This window comes from Esox lucius, chromosome 15 (assembly GCF_011004845.1).
Source record: "Esox lucius isolate fEsoLuc1 chromosome 15, fEsoLuc1.pri, whole genome shotgun sequence".
Lineage (NCBI taxonomy): Eukaryota > Metazoa > Chordata > Actinopteri > Esociformes > Esocidae > Esox > Esox lucius.
Window position 1 is genome coordinate 19,222,002 of NC_047583.1, and position 22,530 is coordinate 19,244,531.

At 42.0% G+C, this 22,530-nt stretch overlaps 1 protein-coding gene across 22 annotated transcripts in view; it reads left to right on the forward strand.

Annotated features, from left to right (window-relative positions):
* Window positions 1-22,530, forward strand: part of nrxn3a (neurexin 3a) — a 336,640-nt gene that overhangs the window by 87,260 nt on the left and 226,850 nt on the right. For 12 of the 22 annotated variants that reach the window (XR_001198455.4, XR_001198457.4, XR_001198456.4 and 9 more), the window contains exons 7-9: window positions 1,558-1,581; window positions 2,829-2,990; window positions 21,712-22,005. Coding sequence is in view for 17 of the 22 variants with exons in the window: in XM_010878613.4 (XP_010876915.3) it covers window positions 1,558-1,581; window positions 2,829-2,990; window positions 21,712-22,005 (480 nt within the window). In the remaining 5 variants the exon portion in view is untranslated. The remainder of the gene's footprint in view (window positions 1-1,557; window positions 1,582-2,828; window positions 2,991-21,711; window positions 22,006-22,530) is intronic. The other 10 variants (XR_828372.4, XM_020054223.3, XM_020054224.3 and 7 more) reach the window with 1 other exon arrangement.

Sequence of the window (22,530 nt, forward strand, 5' to 3'; positions counted from 1 at the left end):
CCTTAAGTAAACTGGGACATTTTTCATAAACCTATATAAAATAAGAACATTAAGCATTTTCACAAATACAACATGCATTATTAAACAGTGTTATTCCCTATAATTATTGTAAAAGTTCACAAGAATCTCTATTTTCTATTTCACCCTTACTTTTTTTAACTTTAACTTTTTCTATATATATTTTTTTATTCCAAACACTTTCCAATCTGATTTAATTTTATAATCAAACCTCAAATTTTACCTCAAAAGATTCCCCACTAATTTCTCTATCCTTCTTCTCCCTATCTCTCCCTCGGTCTACCCCTTTCCCCCTTTCTCTTCTCACTCTCTGCCTCTTTCTCCCTATCTTTTCGTCATTCTCTCTGACTCTCTCATTTTCAGTGCAAAGGGCAATTTTGGCATGGCAATTATTTGTTTACATTGCCAAAGGTATCATAAATGGCAAAAGTAAAAACAAACATGAAAGAATAGAATCAGACATATGAAGTAAACTCTTTAACGCTTGATGGATTCTTTTTTTTATCTCTCGTCCTCTCTTTTCTCTTTCCCTTTGACCCTCCATTTCTTCATATCATGGGTTCCGGGAGAGGGATGCTCTAGCCATTTAGACGGCTCCTGTTGACCCCAGAATGATACCTGTTCAGCTGTATAAATCACCCGCAAACCCACATTATGAACTATGATAATAATGAAGAGGTCCTGTTCTTTTTTCACCTCCTCTGTGACAGCGAATACGAGAAGGTATCTGGTACTAAGCGAAGATGCCAAATTTAGACAATATGTTTTCTTTAAACATATTAATGCCAAATTTTGTCTTTGACATTTAATTTGACATTTTAAGTACTACTATGGTGTTTTAACTGTGTTTTTGCTATAAAAAAACGGTTTTGATTCAGTACCTTCAACCTCACATTTTCCCTCTGAAAACCACAGTAAGAGAATCATTTCAGGATTTTATTTTCGGCCTGATACTTTTTCTATGCAATTTCTATGCAACTTATCAGAAATTCTGACCTTGAACCAAAGCTTAGCGGAAGATGCTTACTAAGTTCTGACTACTTATATTACAATATTATATAATTATGGTATCTGGGAAAGTAATTTTATAAAGACATCATGGGAAGGAAGGTCTTGCATCTCTTTGGAACGTAAAGCTGTGTAATGCTGTATGTATATACATACGTTATGTCAAAACTTCATTAAGGTTCATATTACAACCTGTGGAATACTCCAGATTCACATGCTGAGATAAAACCCATAGAACATACCCCTATTTTTCTATCCTAATTTTACATCTATTTACTGACTTCAGTCTTTCTCTTTGTCAATCTCTCTTTTTTTTTTCTCCCTTCGAACTTGTGTAGGAGACCCCTAAACAAACCACTCATGGAACGATTCATTGTCCAACTGCTAACCGTCGCTAACCAGCTATTGTACTAACAACACCCTAACCTAACTCTTCGTCATTGTTTATTCATTTGTTTCATTTTAATTTGTTTTATTAACAACCCCTTTGTTCACTATTTAATTTCCTTTCTTCCCCCCTTCTCCTCAAAGCAATCAGGCATTGGACACGCTATGGTAAACAAACTCCATTTTCTGGTAGATATCCTTCCTATTTTCCTTTATTTTTTGGGTTTGCCGTGTGTCCTTCCTTCCTCTTCCTTTTTTGTTGACTCTTCATTCTAGACAGCATTCTCAAAAAAGTTAGGAAATGGGGTCGGTATTTTCTTGGCTTCTTTCTTGATTTCCTCCCTCTTTTCATTCGTTTTTCTTTTTTCTCTCACGATGGCTTCTCCCCTCCTCCATTTCTGCCTTTATTTCAACAACTTCTTCCTCTCTTCCAAAGCCCTGCGTATCAAGTCTTTATTTAGGGCCTCCTGTTTGACTAAAGCCTCCTTTTCATTCCCTGTGTTTTTTTGGCCGATGACTGTCGACCAAACTGCCAGAAGCTTTCCACAACTGCAACTACAAAAAAAGAGGAAAGAAAAACCCAAAAGTTCACCAACGGGAGCTCTGACAGTTGTTTCCAGTACACAGTGGTGCATGGCATGCCTCAACCTTCTTTTCCCTGCCATTACCATCTGACGCCACACCCCCTGCTTTCCCAATAACCTGCCTAACTGTCAACTTCCATTCATGCTGTCATTTGTGTGCGGTCAATCTTTGTGCAAGTGGTGATTGTGATGCTATGCATTCCTTAAAACCTCCCCCCTCTCGTGGCACTTGGTGTAGTCTGAGTGTTGATGATTGGCCTTTGGCATGTTCCATATATCTGTTTTAAAGGGTAGGACTCATAATGTGGTGTGCACCCCCATTCACTCAGCTCATCTTGATGTTTAAACAGAAACTAACATTACAATAGTTCATGGCTTGTTCATGTTTAGATCTAGCAAAACATTGTAATCTGCATGCTTGTCAATGTCTCAACTATCTAGATATTGATTGAACACAAACCTGAACAAGCACAATCAATTTGTCCTTGGTGTTGTCGGCATCCTACTAACCCCAAATTCCAAAATCCTCAAATAAATGTCCTTTACTAACTTGCATCAAAGTTAAAGAAAATATACCGCTGAAATATTTTCTTTTCCTGTCCTGGTTGAGCCTTAAAATGGAGACAGAAACACAGAGCAATCCAATGACAGGGTCCAGGTTTTGGGACTGGGCCACATGCTGTATATCGACAATAACTAAGTCCAAACCTAGTCCCCCTGTAGAGGAACCTAGGTACAAACTTCAGCCTACATCCCTGATCCCCTTCCATTCTCCAATCCCAAGATGGTCATGAGTGGACTTTCTCCTTCCTGGTTCTTCCCGTTGTGTAGGTGACAATATCGGTTGATGGTATCCTGACAACCACTGGGTACACCCAGGAAGACTACACCATGCTGGGGTCAGATGACTTCTTCTATGTGGGTGGAAGCCCCAGCACTGCTGACCTGCCTGGATCCCCAGTGAGCAACAACTTCATGGGCTGCCTCAAAGAGGTGAGACTGGTTGAATATAATTTTTATTGCTTATTAGATGCCTACTCGTTCCTGGTGAAGCAGCAGCTACCCTTCCTGAGGTACACAGAAAGCAAAAAACATCCACTTGTATCTTCCAAAAATGAGAGATTGACATCCAGCAGCGTAGCACCCTGCATCCCACTGCCGCGGTGTCACTGAAGCCAAGCTGGGTCGGTCCTGATCCGTCCAGGGATTGTAGACCAGGTTCTGCTGGAATTGCTGTTGAAAGGCCAGTAAGGTTTAAGAATGAACTATTTTTGAATCCACATGTGCCAGGGCAGTGAAGTGATCTGTTTAGGGTGCATGTCTTTTGGATGGGATTTCGAATCCCGCCTTTATATCACTACGGCCACCTAATAATCACCAGCTTCCAAAGGCTCATTCATCCCATTCTCTCCTGAGGGACCACAGATACTATATACATTTGGTGATGTATGTTACTCTGGACGAGAGCATCAGCTAAATGACTCAAATGTAAACACATAAATGGCTCAAAAACAGTCCCATCCCACAGTTGTTTAATACATGTAGAATGAAACAAACATTTTGTTATTTAGCAACTTACAGTTAGGCCTAGCGAATTTGTGTTAATACGGCGAAGAAAAAGGAAGGCAGCGACATTGTCACGATAGTTTTATAGATTTTAATTTCTGTCATTTATCAGAAGTTCTTAGTCAGAGCCACTTAGAACTAAAGTTGTGCTTTACACCAGTGTTTCCAAAATGGCTGTCTAGGACCAACTTGTCCAGCAGGTTTGGGTTCAAGCTGGGGTTTAACTTTTTTGGGTACCGCTACAACACTACATTGGGTTTTGGCAAAAATGTATTGAATGTTGTTGGATGTTAATGAGAGCAGTTTGCATTTACATCAGACATTTTGCCAGTTAGCAGACACTGTTATCCTGAGCCAATTACAATTAGAGCATTCAACTCCAGATAGCTGGTTGAGAGAACCACATGTAATAGCAAGTGCATTTTACCGCAATAAATTAGCTATCAGCAAGGTATGTGCTTGTCAGACTAGTCATGCAAAGTGTATTATATGAAATCAGGACAGAATTCAATAAAGCCTATCAGGTTTTGAAGAAGGCAGAGATGAGAGCTTTCGTTATCTTCTGGGAGCCATCTTATCCAATTCACAGTGGTTATTCATTTTCACTCGACATGAAATTGTAGCAGGCACATTTAATTTTGTTTTTCAATTGTTGGTAAATGATTTGATTACGACTGTGGACGTCTGTCTAGCTGTTGCCTGGATGCAGAGGCCCAGACAAAGTGACAGGATGGGATTCGTCGACTAGGCAGCTGGGTTTAAATCAAACTGTAGGATGCAAGGAGATGGTCTCAAAAGAGACAGTTCCACTGAGTCTTCTGCTCGGAGATGTTTGGATTAAGCCAATTTTAAACAGTGCTACACTTGCCCTCTGTGCACACAGAGAGACACACGTACGTATGCACGAATGCATGCAAGTCCACAAATACACACACACAGTTCCCCGGAGCTGGTGAAACAAACTCAGACATACACACACGCCAGCTGCACACACATACACACACACACACAAAAACTCACAAAGACTCGCACACATTCACGAAAGAACTTGCATCAGTATATATGCACACGGACACACACACACACACACACACACGCCCACACACAAGTCCCTGAAGCTGGTGATGTCATATTTTAGCGCTTGGCTGGAGCCGCTTGCTGCAGTGTAGCAGTTTGGTCCTTGTTTCTGTTTGGAGCTCTTCCCTGCTGGTCCACCCTCAAACACACACACACACACACTGAGAAAAAAGCTTTCACCCGCAGCCCAAACACACATTCCCACACCTCCAGCCACCACCTCTTCTCTTCACATCTCTCTCAGGGAGTCATTCTGGCAAGCAGCACAGAGCACCCTCCCCTTACCCTACATCCTGGACAGCGCCGCCCTTCCTACATTGACCCAATGTCCACTGTATTATTGCCTGTGGGCCCCAGTCTTGCCAACACCATGGTACCCACATACATGCAATCCGATGCCTGAACTGATGTTCCCAACTGCCCCTGGTGCTGGTTGCTGTTGTCTCATTGTTCATGAAAATGCACCTGGTTCCCTTTGCTTTCTGCATCCATGTGTTTGGATGACACACTCAAATGTTCGCACACAAACACACAAACACACATGCAAACCTGCGTGTGTACAGAGCCACTGTTCTTCCCCCACAATGCACTCCCTGCCATTAACACTAATTTGCCTGCTGGCAATGCTCTTGTCTGTGCCATCAAACGCTATTATGGATAAATGTTTTGTTACCATGGCACCAGGTAGACCACCATGTCTCCCGCTGTTCGCACCCGCTGTTCACACACGCACAGAGCCTGCACACACACACGCTAGCATTGACTTGGTTGCTTTTGGTAGCCGATTATTGTACCTTACATAAGTGAACATAATAACAGTCATTATGCTTCTTTTATCCTCCATAAGGCATCTTTGCCTTCTTCTCTTCCCAAAGAAACATTGGCAATGAGCAGTGCCATATCTCACAAAGACCAGATATACTTGATGTGCGTGTAAAAAAGATATACATTAAAAAAATTGGAAGTCAACTAAATGCATGTTCTTTAAATGTGGAATCAGCACCGCTTCATTGAATAATAAACATGCTCATTTGCCCTGATTACTTCCATAATTTTGCTAGAGGTGGCTAAAATTAGCTGAAGTTCATAATCACTGTGAACCACGGATTAGTTTCTATTCTCCCACAGACTATTTTTAGGGAGACAAACACATAAACTCAAGCTTTAAACTGCAGGCATCTGCTATTAGAATGGCAGTTTCAGTCCCAGTGTTAGGCACTTTCTGTCAGTTTCTTCCTTGTGCTTAACTATTAACAAGTGTGAATGAATGCCTAAACTTTTAATTTATTTTTTGGTTTTCTGTTGGCGGACGTGACTGTTCTAATGGACAGTAATTAAGACGGGAAAACAGACTGTTCAAATGGACAATAATTAAGACGGGATAACAGACTGTTCTAATGGACAATAGTTAAGACGGGATAACATACTGTTCTAATGGACAATAGTTAAGACGGGATAACAGACTGTTCTAATGGAAAATAATTAAGACGGGATAACATACTGTTCTAATGGAAAATAATTAAGACGGGATAACACCAGATCCTGAACAAAATCTGACACAAATTTAACCCATCTGGGAAAGCTAGTCAAGGAAAAACAATGATGCCCAATGCAGTTCTAGATTGAGGTTGATTTTCTTTTAGGCCGATTTTTTTTGTCATGAAGTCTTAATCTGTGCCTGCAAAACTAGCCCTAAATGTGTTTTATTTTTTTACTTTATTAGTAATTTATTATTTTTTATGTGTTTTAAATATTTTAATAAACATTCAAACATCTTAACTTGAAAAGTATCAGAAAATTTGTTTTTGTTGTGGTCCAAACACAGATATGCCTAAATGTATTCAGTATACATGAATGGTAATTAAAACACTTCAACAAAATATATTGAATGTATTTAAAATTATTCTAATTTAAATCATCTTCAATTCAATAGTACATTTTCAGTTTTGATGATTGAGTGTTGCATTTTCTGAAAAGAAGATTATTTATTTTCACTTATTTCAGACACATTTAGATTTGAACTTTAGCCGGCGTTGTTATCCCAAGCGACTTACAGTAGTGAATGCATACCTTTTTGGCATTGTTGTAAGGGAGTTTCTGTTGTAGATATTTCATCAGATTTCCTTTGTTACAAACAGTGTTTGATATCTACTCTCTGGAGAATATGTCTGAACCAGTGTGATCTGGAGAAAGGTCAAGTCCTCAGATGACCATGCAGTGACCCTATCCAAACAGCCCCAGGAAGATGTGTGTGTGTGTGTGTTACTGTATGTGTTGGGGTATGTGTGTTTGATTGTGTATGTGTGTGTGTGTGTGTGTGTTGGTTTGTGTATGTGTTGGTGTGTGTGTGCGTGTGTGTGTGTGTCAACCCTCCGATCAGAGTTAAGATTAGCTGGCTAGTTGTGGTCTGTGGCCTGTGGCTGTTCCCATCTGCACTGTCACACTACCCCCTGTCAACAATACGCAAACACAAACACACACACACAGCATAAATGCCTCACAACGCTAGGTCCGCAAAAAGTCTGACATGTGAATTTGTCCACAGCATACTCCCAGGCCTGTGAGAAAGCATAGGACTGGAGTTTGGAGAGCACCCCACCATGTGGAATAACGTCCACACTGCAACTGCAGGTTATTCCCCTCAGAGTGTGAGAAAGAGATGCAAATTGACAGGCAGACTAATATTGAGAGAGACAGGACAGGGAGACCAAAAGAAAGTGAGGGAGACATAGAGAGGGAAATCACCTTGCTTTGGCAATGCAATTGAACATTTCCCAGGCCAATAAAGCCCTTTAAACTGAATTGAAATCGAGGTGACAGAATGACGAAATGAACGTGAGAAATTGAAAAAAGAGAGAGAGACACACTGAGACAGAAAGGGAGAGGATTCTTGACAGTAACAGCTTGTCAGGATTTTGGCCACCATTTGCTGTTTCACAACATTTTGGCAGGGTGTCTTGTAATGTATTCGCCATCGCCATCAGTTCCCGTTCTCGTCCAAAAATACATTGTGAGAGATTGGTGGACAACATCTAGTAGCATTCCTGCTGTAGTTGTGTATGTAGGTTAGGCTGTGGGAATGGAACAAGCACTTTAGGCTATTGTTGTTCATCCAGTTTGACTCTGCCCTCTTAGCCATCAGGAAGCGTCTAGATCGGTCCTCAACCTGTCTGCCCAAACCCCTGTTGCCGGCCAATCACCACACCCACCGATGTTGGTCTCTTGTCTGATATGAGCGTGTGGAGAGAACGAGTCGTCAGGGGCACACATGTCTGAACACACACTCCAGCTACCATCAGCTAGCCTCCAGGCAACCACACCGAACAACCCTAGAAATCTTCCCCCTCATCGCCTCCGCCCTACAGTGCCCATGCCAGTCACACGTGCCAGGGACTAGCTTCATTCTTAAGCAGTGACTAGTCTGGTCACATAGAACGCACTCACACACACACAGAGCATGCCAGCGGCGTGTGGCATACTTGCGCGTGGGTTTGTGTGTTGCGTGTGTGTGTGTGTGTGTGTGGTGGTCTTTGCACAGCGACCCAGGGCCATTAATTCCTGGAGAGTGGTGGGCAGGGCCGGAAGGCAGAGATTTATGGGAGAGGCAGACAGCTATGGATGATTAATGTGTGTGTCACCCAGGGCCTCGCTCAGCCCGGGTGCGTGCACGCTCGCACGCACGCAGATACGAATGCACACTCCAACGCATCGTCCGGGGCCTTTAGCGAGAACCATGCCATTTAAATCTCTCTGGTGGAGCACTGCTGCGGGGTTTGCGGGTGTACGCGCGGTACATAATGTGTATGTGTCACGTGTAGGTGCGTGTTTGTGTGTGCTTGAACAGGATCACGAAGAGTCCTATCGGAAATGTGTAGACAGTGTCTCAGAACACGCGCATAGGAAACACACCTCCATTCTCAGTGACTCTGTCTCGAGGGGCTAGAGGACTTCACACCCACAGATGTCAATGGCTTAGGCACGATGCCCCGGTTGGTAGAAGCCTGTGTATGCGGTGAGCTGCGCGCGATTGAATTGACACTTGAGCCGAATGGGTTGGGCCTTGGTCGTACCCCCTGTGTCATTTCTCTCGCAGCCAGACCGTGGGTGGATGTCTGTCCATCTCTCTGTCTCTTTGTCTGTCAGTCTGTCTCTTTCTGAGAGTCTGTCTGGTGGAGGAGATAACAGCCCGATGGAATTCCACTCTCCCTTCCTCTATCATATTCAAACACAGGTTATTTTTCATTTCTACACTGCAAATGGACATGTGCACGCGTCCGGTCCAGGATCTCTCCGGAGCTTTTCCCTGCTGGTACACGCACACACACACACACACACACACACACCCACACACACATTCTCCGCAGTCCTGCGGACACACCTGTTTCGTTTCATGTCAGATGGATATTGAATAGACATATTCTCGCTGTGTGTGTGTGTGTGTGTGTGTGTGTAGGTCATCTCCAGAACACAAATCAGAGATCACTATCAGCTCACTATCAGCTTAATTCACATTTAATGCACTATTCAGCTGGTAAACCTGCCCTCTGCATCGGCCTGATAAAACACCCACAATGTCCCAAGGCTCCTCGCAATATTGTCTGTGTATGCCTCACTGAAAGTGACTTGTCATCTTGTCAAGGTTCTCCCTCTGAGAGCTGATCTTTATTTGTGTCCAACTGTAATATATTCAGCGTTTTATCAGGAGGCAATTGGAGGATTAGTAATGTGCAGCTATTGTACTAGTACAAACCACTGGTCCCAGAGCGCAGGTAGGCTGTGATGCCGCCGCTCAGTTTCAAATGTACCTGAACAAATTGCCACAGCTATTCCTCCCCGTTGACTGACACTGTAAAATCAGTCACACAGACGGGTCAGTGGTTAGAAGTGTAAAGACGATTAGAAGTGAAAAGACGATTAGGTTTAGGGATACCATGCATTGTATTGCGTTTGTACTGTGTTTTTGTACAAGGCCAATAAATAGATTGTAGCTTACGGTTCTACATGTTTTAAATGAATACGTTATGATGTTATGATTCTGAGGGGTTTTGGTTTGTAACCCAACCAAGCCTGCACCATATTTTCGTCTATTCAAACAAGGACAAGCCCAAAGTGTGACAGCACTGTTGTGAAATCATACTTTCTATGTCTTTTGGAATATCTGATCACAGAGATACATACGACAGTTCGACAGAGTGAAAGAGACAGAAAACAAGACAGACAGAGTGACACAGACACAAACAGGGAACAACGCAGACAGAGTGATTGAGCCGGAGAACAGACAGACAGAAAGACTGACAGACAGAAAAAGAGGAGAGTTCAAATGTGCCACTGCCTTCGACTCTTCGTCACCAGCTCGGGAAGGAATTAGCTAGCTGACATTTTAGGTTCACGTCCGCCACCAGTCCCGATGACAACGTTGCCGGAATCCAAATTGCAAAGTATCAATTTGTGTCACACAAACAGAACATCTGAGTCTGACGGCTTTTGACGTCTGGAAATTACAGAGCCGCCGCCGGCTAAACTCAATTTAGTTCATGAGAAATGCTTCAGGGTCGACGTGACAAAGGGGATAAACGGCAAACAGCACTGATAATATTACAAATCATTGTCCAATCAGCGTGGCGGGGGGATTTCTAGGGCTGTGACTGGGGCTGTTGAAGGTCGTAGGGAGGTCGAAGCCGTGGGTGACAGCGCCAGAATTCTGACTTAAGGGATTTAGAGAGGAGCATATGTCAGTAGTTTTTTTATTCGGGAGACTTTAGGGCACAGTTGGACAGCCTTGTTCTCTGTCTGCTACCGTTTTGGTTAGGAGTTGTAGCACAGTTTGTGTATGATTTGGAGTAGCATGTTTATTACGATAGCTGCTGTCTACCCTTTCTTAACTGTGTTTATCTACATCTAAAGCTAATGCTCAGCTCTTAAGCTGTTCCCACCTGACTTCTATCGATGAGGCTGCCTCATACCGTGTGGCTGCCTGTTTACAGCAATGTACTACCGATGTGTCGGCTCCACGTTTCATGCGCTTTTCGGGGTATTCCTGCTCCGACCTGTACTTCACCACCTCCATTTCTACAGTCAGCACCTGGAACTGAGCCACAGGCCATTGAAATTGACTGAACTGGGCAAAATCAGTTTTTACCAAATGCTATATAGCATGGAGAGGATGTGGGTTCTGAAACAGTGCCAGATCAATGACCCCATGACATAGGGTCGTCCAGATTGCAACATCTACTTCAACTGTTCTCTCCTCCAGTCAACACCTCACAGGGATGCTTGAAGGAGTGAACTGGCAGAAATCATGTTCTGTTATTGATGACATCTGCCTACGTGTCGCAGTCCATGCTGGACAAGTGGTTAAAATTGTATGGACACACAGAGTTAATCTCTAGTTATTTTTGGGGATGAAATTCGGACCTGTTGTAGTACCAATGAATGTGTCAGGGAAGAGGAAATCCAGACTGAAGGGACAGAGGAAGGGAGAGATCTGTAGAATCTCAGGTGCAGAGGGCAACAGACACAGTCCTTGGATCCAGAAAGAGATGAAGGCGTATGTGGGCTTCATCAAAGAATCGATTGCAGAATTATGTTGGAATATGCAGCATGTTATTATACCTTTTTAATGGGATATTTCTGTGATTTATTGTTTTATTTGTTAACGGAAACTGTTCAACCTTTGTAGTTTCATTAAAGCCAATAGGTTACATTACAGAGGCCCTGTTTCTTCATCTAGCCAGGTCAGCGAGAGTACCGAGGTTATTCATAGTAAGTTACTTTTCCATGTGCCTACTGTATTGGGTGCCAAATTAAGTAACATGGTTGATCGAAACAACCATGTTGATTTAAGAGTATATCAGCCATAAATTATGATAATTATGCAAGCATTACACACACACAAACAATAAAATGAGCTTCTAGCCTGTCTATTAATAACAAAACAAAAAATCTTTGAATAACGGACATACGAAAATGTGTCACTAATCTCATTATAATTTATCACCAATCTCATTTTATATTAAGAAATTTAGCAGCTAGTACAAACCAGAAAATGAACCAGGCAAGCCTAGTTCAGCCGGCCCGCAATTAAAAGTGATAAATGTTGCTGGATTCAAACCCGGGTCTCCCACATTAGTGGCTGTGTCTTTAATAACTACAACACAGTGCTATTCGTTTACCCAGTGTTGGTATAGCATCTCGACGTTAGATCACTTCATCCCTTATTAACATTGCGCCAAGTTTGAATATTTTGCTAGACACCATTAAGCATTGTGTTAAACTGACTAACATTTCTTATGAAGTTTACCTCCACCACAAATGGAATCTATGAAATGTATGGATATTGCCACTGGCCATGCTTATTTGCCAGTAATAGACTAGTATCTAACTCACTACTTAGACGAGTTATAAGATTTGAGCAATTTCTAGCGAGAATTGAACTCAGCCAAAGCAATTTCATGGCACAAAAACGTTCATTTTTATTTCATTCTTGAATGACATTGATACAATGACAATCAATATAGGTGATGATAACTGACTTTTTCGTCAACAGCAAAGATGAGAGAATCTTGAAAACCCCTACTCTTTTACTGTCCAAGGGGTGTTTATCTAGCCTTTATTACCCCAAATCTCATGCACAAATGCGTACTTGGAAAATCCACCAGAAATAGTCACAATATAACCGTGAACAGTTTTATTTTAGGCTTACTATAACGCAGCTACTGAAGGTTGTAGCCAGGAATGTTTTTATCTATCCAGAACAAATCCAAATGCATAATTTGCTTTGAATGTAATGAGATTCAAACACAGGATCTATTGGTTGCAGGTCCACCTCTCTAACCACTACGCTATTTTACAAGGGGTAGTCAGTCAGTTACTCACTCAGTAAAAGACATTCTCTCTTCTTGGCCGGCACCGCTTACAAGGTCTGGCAAAAACTTTGAAAATATGTACACATACAATGGTAAGACAGTTTGGATAAGAAGTTATGCTCAATGAATTCAATGTATATAAAAGTAATTGACTCCTACCTTGGCCAGGAGTTGATGTCATCAGAAAGTGTTCAACATTCCATGGATGTTTTGACCCTGACTCTCTTGTTGACCAGTCAGCATTGCTCGCCAATTCAATTCACTGCCCATCTCATTCTGGCTTCCAGCGCAACTACTATTTCCTATTCCACAGCAAGCAAAAAAGCTTTTTTGGCAGCTTGCTCCAGTCTGGGAGCTGTTGCTTTTCTCTCCTTTCTGGACGTTCCAATGGATGTTTCCATTCTCTACACTGACTCGGCAGGAACTCCTCTACATCCAATCTTGACTGGATACAGCTATGCGTGCCATCATTTGTCTCTGCAGTCCTGCAGCAGGTCTTAATGTTTGGTGCTTTTCCCCTCTGAAACTTTGCCACTTCAGACAATAATATTACCACATCTGGCTTCAGGATTGTTTGAAAAACCTTGGAGAAATTGTCTACCTTCCTTTCCTGTCATTAAGTTTTAATAATATCCAGATATGTCTTGGTAATTGCAATAAAATAACAGTGGCTTCACAATTTTGGTAAAGTATTTCCACATATACACTGAAAAGCCATAACATTATGACCACTGACAGGTGAAGTAAATAACACTGATAATCTCGTTATCATGGCGCCTGTCTGTGGGTGGGATATGTCCGGCAGCAAGTGAACATTCTGTCCTCAAAGTTAATGTGTTAACAGCAGGAAAAATGGGCTAGTGTAAGGATCTGAGTAACTTTGACATGGGCCAAATTGTGATGGCTAGATAACTGGGTCAGAGCATCTCCAAAACTGCAGCCCTTGTGGGGTGTTCCCGGTCTGCAGTGGTCAGTATCAAAAGTGGTCCAAGGAAGGAAAAGCGGTGAACTGGTGAAAGCGGCCAAGCCTAATTAATGCACGTGGGGAGCGAAGGCTGACAGTTTGTTGTGTATGGGGCTGCGTAGCCGCAGACCAGTCAGGGTGCCTATGTTGACCTCTGTCCACTGCTGAAAGTGCCTACAATGGGCACGTGAACATCAGAACTGGACCATGGAGCAATGGAAGAAGGTGGCCTGGTCTGATGAATCACGTTTGCGTTGCTTACCTGGAGAACACATGGCACCAGGATGCACAATGGGAAGAAGGCAAGCTGGCGGAGGCAGTGTGATGCTTTGGGCAATGTTCTTCTGGGAAACCTTGGGTCATGCCATTCATGTGGATGTTACATTGACACGTACAGTGGATATAAAAAGTCTACACACCCCTGTGAAAATGCCAGCTTTTTGTGATGAAAAAGAATGAGACAAAGATAAATCATGTCAGAACTTTTTACACTATTAATGTGACCTATAATGTGAACAAGTCAATTGAAAAACAAACTGAAATCTTTGTGGGGTAAAAATAGAAAATAAAAACCTTACAATAACCTGGCTGCATAAGTGTGCACACCCTCTTATAACTGGGGATGTGTCTGTATTCAGAATTAACCAATCACAAGGTGGAAAAAGTTCTGACAGGATTTATCTTTTACATCACAAGAAACAGGTCCGATCCATGGAGACTGCTGCTAATCTCATGGTGCCAGATACCACAGTACAACTTCAGAGGTGGAGTGGAGTCCAGCCCCTTGGTCAGGGCTGTTTTGGCGGCAACAGGAGTCCTACACAATATTGGGCAGGTGTTCATAATGATCAGTGTATGTTTATATATTTAAATATACATTTTAAGTAGCGGATATACCCAATGTGCCCTGTCCATACCTTCTATAGCCTACAGGGTACATTACCCTACACACATTTTTTATGTGTTATTTATATTATAAAACTATTCTGTGACTTGGTTCAATTCAATTTAGAGGAGACTTGACATGACAATCTGGAGAGGTTAATGGGGTGTATTTTATAACTATATTGAACCAATGTATTTAAATATAATTTTGTTTCCAATATTCCAATATATTATTTTTTAACATGGGTTGAGCTCCTTAGTTAGAGTTTGCCTCAGCAGTATGTAGTAGTACTGTCAGCAAATGCTACAAATGGACTGTAGAGACACTGTCAAGTCTGACAGCTTATACAAACATCCCAGGCATTAACTTACATTACTTACATAACTTAGCCAAACTCCATCAGGATGTGAAGTGTGAATGGCTTAAACACTTATCTGGTGTGTGTGTATGATGTCATGTGTTTGATTGTTGGTGCGTGTTTGTGGGTATGGGTATGTCTTGTGCGATATATAGGAACACAAACAGAATGAGATCAGAAGAGAAGCCACGGTCATCTTCCCTCTGTCCCTATACATTCTAGAGAAATGGGAATAGAGTAATGGGAGAGCTCTAATTTGGACAAATCTAAAGCCTTTTTGTAATCATCATCACAAATTGGCCACTTATAAAAGTCTGTAGGCAGCTATTTCCTTTTGTTGAACATATTAATTAAGATACAAGTTTTAAAAGCAGTGTTGCCTTTTACAAAAGCCTATATGAATAACTTCAATTGTCTTTACACCATTACAACAAAAACTATTATTATACGGTCAAACATACACTCACCTAAAGGATTATTAGGAACACCTATTCAATTTCTCATTAATGCAATTATCTAATCAACCAATCACATAGCAGTTGCTTTAATGCATTTAGGGGTGTGGTCCTAGTCAAGACAATCTCCTGAACTCCAAACTGAATGTCAGAATGGGAAAGAAAGGTGATTTAAGCAATTTTGAGCGTGGCATGGTTGTTGGCGCCAGACGGGCCAGTCTGAGTATTTCACAATCTGCTCAGTTACTGGGATTTTCACGCACAACCATTTCTAGGGTTTACAAAGAATGGTGTGAAAAGGGAAAAACATCCAGTATGCGGCAGTCCTGTGGGCGAAAATGCCTTGATGATGCTAGAGGTCAGAGGAGAATGGGCCGACTGATTAAAGTTGATAGAAGAGCAACTTTGACTGAAATAACCACTCGTTACAACCGAGGTATGCAGCAAAGCATTTGTGAAGCCACAACACGCACAACCTTGAGGCGGATGGGCTACAACGGCAGAAGACCCCACCGGGTACCACTCATCTCCACTACAAATAGGAAAAAGAGGCTACAATTTGCACAAGCTCACCAAAATTGGACAGTTGAAGACTGGAAGAATTTTGCCTGGTCTGATGAGTCTCGATTTCTGTTGAGACATTCAGATGGTAGAGTCAGAATTTGGCATAAACAGAATGAGAACATGGATCCATCATGCCTTGTTACCACTGTGCAGGCTGGTGGTGGTGGTGTAATGGTGTGGGGGATGTTTTCTTGGCCCCTTAGTGCCAATTGGGCATCGTTTATGTGCCACAGCCTACCTGAGCATTGTTTCTGACCATGTCCATCCCTTTATGACCACCATGTACCCATCCTCTGATGGCTACTTCCAGCAGGATAATGCACCATGTCACAAAGCTCAAATTATTTCAAATTGGTTTCTTGAACATGACAATGAGTTCACTGTACTGAAATGGCCCCCACAGTCACCAGATCTCAACCCAATAGAGCATCTTTGGGATGTGGTGGAACGGGAGCTTTGTGCCCTGGATGTGCATCCCACAAATCTCCATCAACTGCAAGATGCTATCCTATCAATATGGGCCAACATTTCTAAGGAATGCTTTCAGCACCTTGTTGAATCAATGCCACGTAGAATTAAGGCAGTTCTGAAGGCGAAAGGGGGTCAAACACAGTATTAGTATGGTGTTCCTAATAATCCTTTAGGTGAGTGTACATTCATTATGTTAAATCCAACACTTTGTGTAGAAATAATTGCACTCCTGGTTTACACACAGATTTGTTCGTATACACGCTTGATGAATGAGGCCCCTGGGATGGGTCCACATTGATGTGCAGGCAGGGGCCACAAGATTAAAAGGTTTGAGGCAGTGGGGTGGGAAGCAAAGAATCTTTGTAAAATCTGCAAGGACAGGACTGAACAGGGAGAAAAAGCACACACTTGGTTGGTTGAAAATATGCATAATTAGATCTGAAAAATATATCTTTTTTCATTAATAATAAACATAATCCTAGTTGAGATATGTAAGTAGGAGTGTGTTTTTTGAGCCTTCCTATTTTTCCTTCCCTAAATTACTCTACAGAAGAACTGTTGTTCCAGTGTCATTCTTCCTTTTGGGCACCATTACCGCTTGACAAGAATGCCTCTTACAGCTGTCATAGAAACATGTGGGAAGGCATTATGACTAACGCTAATCAATGAATGCCTAGCAGAGGAAAACCTCTCCACCTCAAATACTGGCAAAGAATACCAAAACAGTGACAATCTAGTTGAATTGTCAACAATAAGCTAGCAGCATGTTATACACAGTCAGCAGTTCAAAGTTCAGGTAGGCTGTTCAGGACATAGACTGTCCTTAAAGTAGATGACCCTTAGAAGCATACAATACATTATTTGGTACACCTCCTTGTTAATACAAATAGCGAAACAGCTAATCATGTGATTGCTACTTAATGTATAAAACATGTAGATCTGGTCAAGAGGTTCACCTGTTTTTCAGCCAAACATTACAATGGTGGAGATCTAAGCAATGTTAACTGTGGTATCCAATGAGCGGCAGTTTTGTAGGTGAAAAAACATTGGTAATGAGAGAGCCCAGAGGAGAATTGACAAACTGGTTTAAACTGACAGAAGGGCCAAATATATAAAACAATCTCAACAACAGTGGTGTGCCAACCTGGTCTCATTGGAATACGTAGACTATTTAATTTAAATCTATTGCAACCGATTTTGTATGATATGTTACATTACGTTAGGTTACATAAAAATGCGCTACCAAAACGTACAGTATAATACATTACGAATTAGCTCAAACATAACATATGTTACGAACGCTATTAAACATATGTTACGAATGGTACGAAAACGTATGATATGTTACAAATGCTACTAAAACTTATCATACATTACAAATTTGCACAAAACATCCAAGCCGTGTTCAAATCGGTGACGTTCAGTTCTGCAGACGGGCATACTACGACTGCTCCATACAAGGATAACGGATTTGAAGGGACAAGTAATGGCCTTACCAAGGTCGCTAGAATATGTAATAAATGCATTTTAACATTACATTCAACTTTAGGTATCACAGCACTGGGGTTAAGGTTTGGGTTATGGTTAGAAACAAAATCACTTGTAACATATTGACCACTATATAGCAACACCACTATTCCCCGCCCCTAACAGGAAATCTCTATTTGGAGTCGCGAGTAGTGCACCCGTCTGTGGAGCTGAAGGACGTGGGTTTGAAACATAGCCTGCTGATCGCAAATGTTCTTTTCTGGATTATTACTGTACTTCACCTAACGTAATATATTTTTTTTCAAATTCAGCTGTCAAAGATTTATTTAAAATAGATGTATTACAATGAGACCAGTTTGCATGTGCAGAAGGGAATCTGGGAATGCACAACAAATCACAACCTTGAAGCAGACTGAGGCAAAATGGGGTCCTACCCAAAACTAGATAGGTGTACAGTACCAAATAAAGTGGGCAGTGAGTGTATACGGTGAGAGTATACTTATTACCACTTGACAGAGCTGGAATCTACTAGCTATAGGTAATACAGTGGGGAGAACAAGTATTTGATACACTGCCGATTTTGCATGTTTTCCCACACACAAACGTGTATAAGTCTATAATTTTTATCATAGGCACTCTTCAACTGTGAGTGACGGAATCTAAAACAAAAATCCAGAAAATTGAATGATTTTTAAGTAATTAATTTGCATTTTTTTGCATGACATAAGTATTTGATACATCAGAAATGCAGAACTTAATATTTGGCACAGAAACCTTTGTTTGCAATTTACAGAGATCATACGTTTCCTGTAGTCCTTGACCAGGTTTGCACACACTGCAGCAGGGATTTTGGCCCACTCCTCCATACAGACCTTCTCCAGATCTTTCAGGTTTCGGGGCTGTGGCTGGACTTTCAGCTCCCTCCAAATATTTTCTATTGGGTTCAGGTCTGGAGACTGGCTAGGCCACTCCAGGACCTTGAGATGCTTCTTATGGAGCCATTCCTTAGTTGCCCTGGCTGTGTGTTTCGGGGCGTGGTCATGCTGGAAGACACAGCCACGGCCCATCTTCAATGCTATTACTGAGGGAAGGAGGTTGTTGGCCAAGATCTCACGATACATGGCTCCATCCATCCTCCCCTAAATACGGTGCAGTCGACCTGTCCCCTTTGCAGAAAAGCATCCCCAAAGAATGATGCTTCCACCTCCATGCTTCACGGTTGGGATGGTGTTCTTGGGGTTGTACTCATCCTTCTTCTTCCTCCAAACACGGTGAGTGGAGTTTAGATAATATTTTTATATTTTTATATTTTTGTCTCATCAGACCACATGACTTTCTCCCATTCCTCCTCTGGATCATCCAGATGGTCATTGGCAAACTTCAGACGGGCCTGGACATGCGCTGGCTTGAGCAGGGGGACCTTGTGTGCGCTGCAGGATTTTAATCCTTGATGGCGTAGTGTGTTACTAATGGTTTTCTTTGAGACTGTGGTCCCAGCTCTTTTCAGGTCATTGACCAGGTCCTGCCGTGTAGTTCTGGGCTGATCCCTCACCTTCCTCATGATCATTGATGCCCCATGAGGTGAGATCTTGCATGGAGCCCCAGACCGAGGGAGATTGACCGTCATCTTGAACATCTTCCATTTTCTAATAATTGCGCCAACAGTTGTTGCCTTCTCACCAAGCTGCTTGCCTATTGTCCTGTAGCCCATCCCAGCCTTGTGCAGGTCTACAATTTTATCCCTGATGTCCTTACACAGCTCTCTGGTCTTGGCCATTGTGGAGAGGTTGGAGTCTGTTTGATTGAGTGTGTGGACAGGTGTCTTTTATTCAGGTAACGAGTTCAAACAGGTGCAGTTAATACAGGTAATGAGTGGAGAATAGGATGGCTTCTTAAAGAAAAACCAACAGGTCTGTGAGAGCCAGAATTCTTACTGGTTGGTAGGTGAACAAATACTTACATCATGCAATAAAATGCAAATTAATTATAAAAAAAAATTATACAATGTGATTTTCTGGATTTTTGTTTTAGATTATGTCTCTCATAGTTGAAATGTACCTATGATAAAAATGTCAGACCTCTACATGCTTTGTAAGTAGGAAAACCTGCAAAATCGGCAGTGTATCAAATACTTGTTCTCCCCACTGTAGAAACAAGCTTGGATACAGGTGTACATTTTCCAGGTGTAAATGGAGTGATGGATAAAATGTTTGGAGTGATAAACTGTATCTTCAGTGTGGCTTTGTTTGGGTTAAGCTTTCTCCCCAGGAGGAATACATTTTTGATGGCTGGGATCAACTCCGAATCTGGAAAGGATGGAAGCATTTCCCACACATGCACACACACACATTCAGTCTTTGGTCTTCTTTAGAGAGAGTGGATGAGGTAAGACTGGAGCCTGTTGGTGGGGCGCGTCTCCTCCAGGAACCAGAGGGATGACATGATTTACTGTCAGATCGGCTGGATTATCCACAGTCTCTCAGACAGATGTGTACTTACACAGACACACACACAAAGAGAAACAAAGAGAGAGATTGTGTTAGCGAGTTTGTTTGTGTGTCCACAGGTGAGTATGCATGTTCACACTCTGCCACTAAAAGGCTTTCCGGAAAAATGAGAGCGGGGCTTCTGGCCTGCCCAGAGAATTAAAGAAAAAGCCTTCAATTTTACACTTGAGCAGATTTCAATTTACACACCCATCCCTGTCTGTCCCCTGGGTTACTGACAGCATTAACTGCTGTGATAAAAGATTGGCCACTTAGTGGGACTCAGACTTTGTTTTGCACTGCTAAGGAGACTCTCAGTCACGGACTGTAGTGAATCGTCACTGTTGACTCTGGTCGTTGGACCACTACGATAAAGGATCTAACACCCCAATTTGGTTTGTTTAGAAGAGAACCTTTAAACTTATAGACCCAGCTGCCCTCTAAGAATGGTGGGATATTTCCAGCCTGTAGTCCTCAGGTAAATTGTATGCCGGTACCAGATTCAGTTCAGGAAGCATACATTTGGGATGAACCATTGAATAGGTATATGAAAAACACTTTGCGGTTGCCTTTCTTTTGGAGATTTGGTTGGATATTGTTTGTGTGTAGGTGTAGAGGGAGGGGTTGTTTGGCAGACCGTGTGTGTGTGTGTATATGGGGGGGGGCAGATTGATCTAGGGCCAGAGCATTATATAAAGCTCTCAAACTGGCAGCCATTTACCCCCAATCCCCAGTTAAAGGAAAGAGCATGGCACTCCCAATGTGTGTGCACGCGCGCCCTCCTGCATGTTCGTGTGCACGCACAACCTAATCCATGTGCGTGTGTCTCCCATCCTTTTGTGAAGCCATTAGCATCGCTATCAGCGAGAACAGACCCACATGCATATGTCAGCCCATTGAGAGTCAATTACCCCCAGTTAGCGACAGCTATTGTGTGTCTGTGGGGCCTGGCCTATTGGTATTTAACACAGATATATCAATAGTGACTGATAAACGTTAACTTCACCTAGTGCTTCATGTAGAGAGGACACCACCCTGAAAATGTGACATTAGCTAAGTGTTATCTTCAAGTGTATATTCCATATTTGTCTAGATGTACTTTATCTGATAAAAATACTTAACACTAGATCTATTCCAAATGGTGCATGGCAGCATTTACTTCAAAATGTGATCTTTGTAAACACTGCGAAATTGCCTTGAAATGGTGCATGACAGCGGTCGCAAAGATCACATCTGACGTTAACGCTGCAGATGTCGGAAATTACAATTACCTCTAGATGTTAACTGTGTTGTAAAGTGGTTTTCTGCAGTGCGGAATGATTCCAGTCGTGCACGACATGCTGTCCTACAACAGACCATGTTGAGAACTTACACCTACTTAACCTGGCGAATACGTTTGACTACATCATACCCATTTGTTTGGAATCATCCACCGAAAGACATGGCTAACAAAAAGCCATCCTTAATATCATGAAATATCCAAAAGATAACCAAAAATGACTGCTTTCTCCCATCTACCAATCTCTCCATCCAGGTGGTGTACAAGAACAATGACATCCGCCTGGAACTCTCACGTCTGGCGCGCATTGTGGACCCTAAGATGAAGATCCAGGGAGACGTGGTGTTCAAGTGTGAGAATGTGGCCACTCTGGACCCTATTTCATTTGAGACCCCTGAGGCTTTCATCAGCCTGCCCAAGTGGAACACCAAGAGAATGGGCTCTATCTCCTTTGACTTCAGGACCTCTGAACCCAATGGTCTCATCCTGTTCACCCATGGTAAACCACAGGAACGAAAGGAAGACCAGCGCAGCCAGAAGAACACTAAGGTAAACCAGTGGCCAAATACTAAGGTTTGCATTGTTTTTACACTGCCATGATAAAAATCTAAATGCTGTGATAAAAATAAACGGTGTTAAAGACTTTCCAATATATGAGAGGTATTAGAGAGAGATTGAAAAAAATCACTTCTCTTGACTCATATTTCACAATGTTCATTTCTTTATGCTTTTATCAGTAATTGAACCACTGAATTGAAAAGCCACAGAACATCCCCACTTTCAAATGGCTGCACTTTTGGGTGTCACAGACAAAATAATCGATTGAGTGTAACAAAGGGCCTGTTCAGTTTCCAACAACTGTGTTGACAACAATGTAATTCATAATATGTAAATACAATTTTGGATTTACACTTGCAATGAGAACATGTTGTGCTCACAATGCTTGTTGAAAACATATAAGTTGAAAACATAGTTGGAGTTTAACAACAATTTTCTTACTCTGATTAATCAAAGCTGTTTGTTTAATACAATGTGCGTGAAATTTACATATTCTGTAACCCACAACCCCAGAAT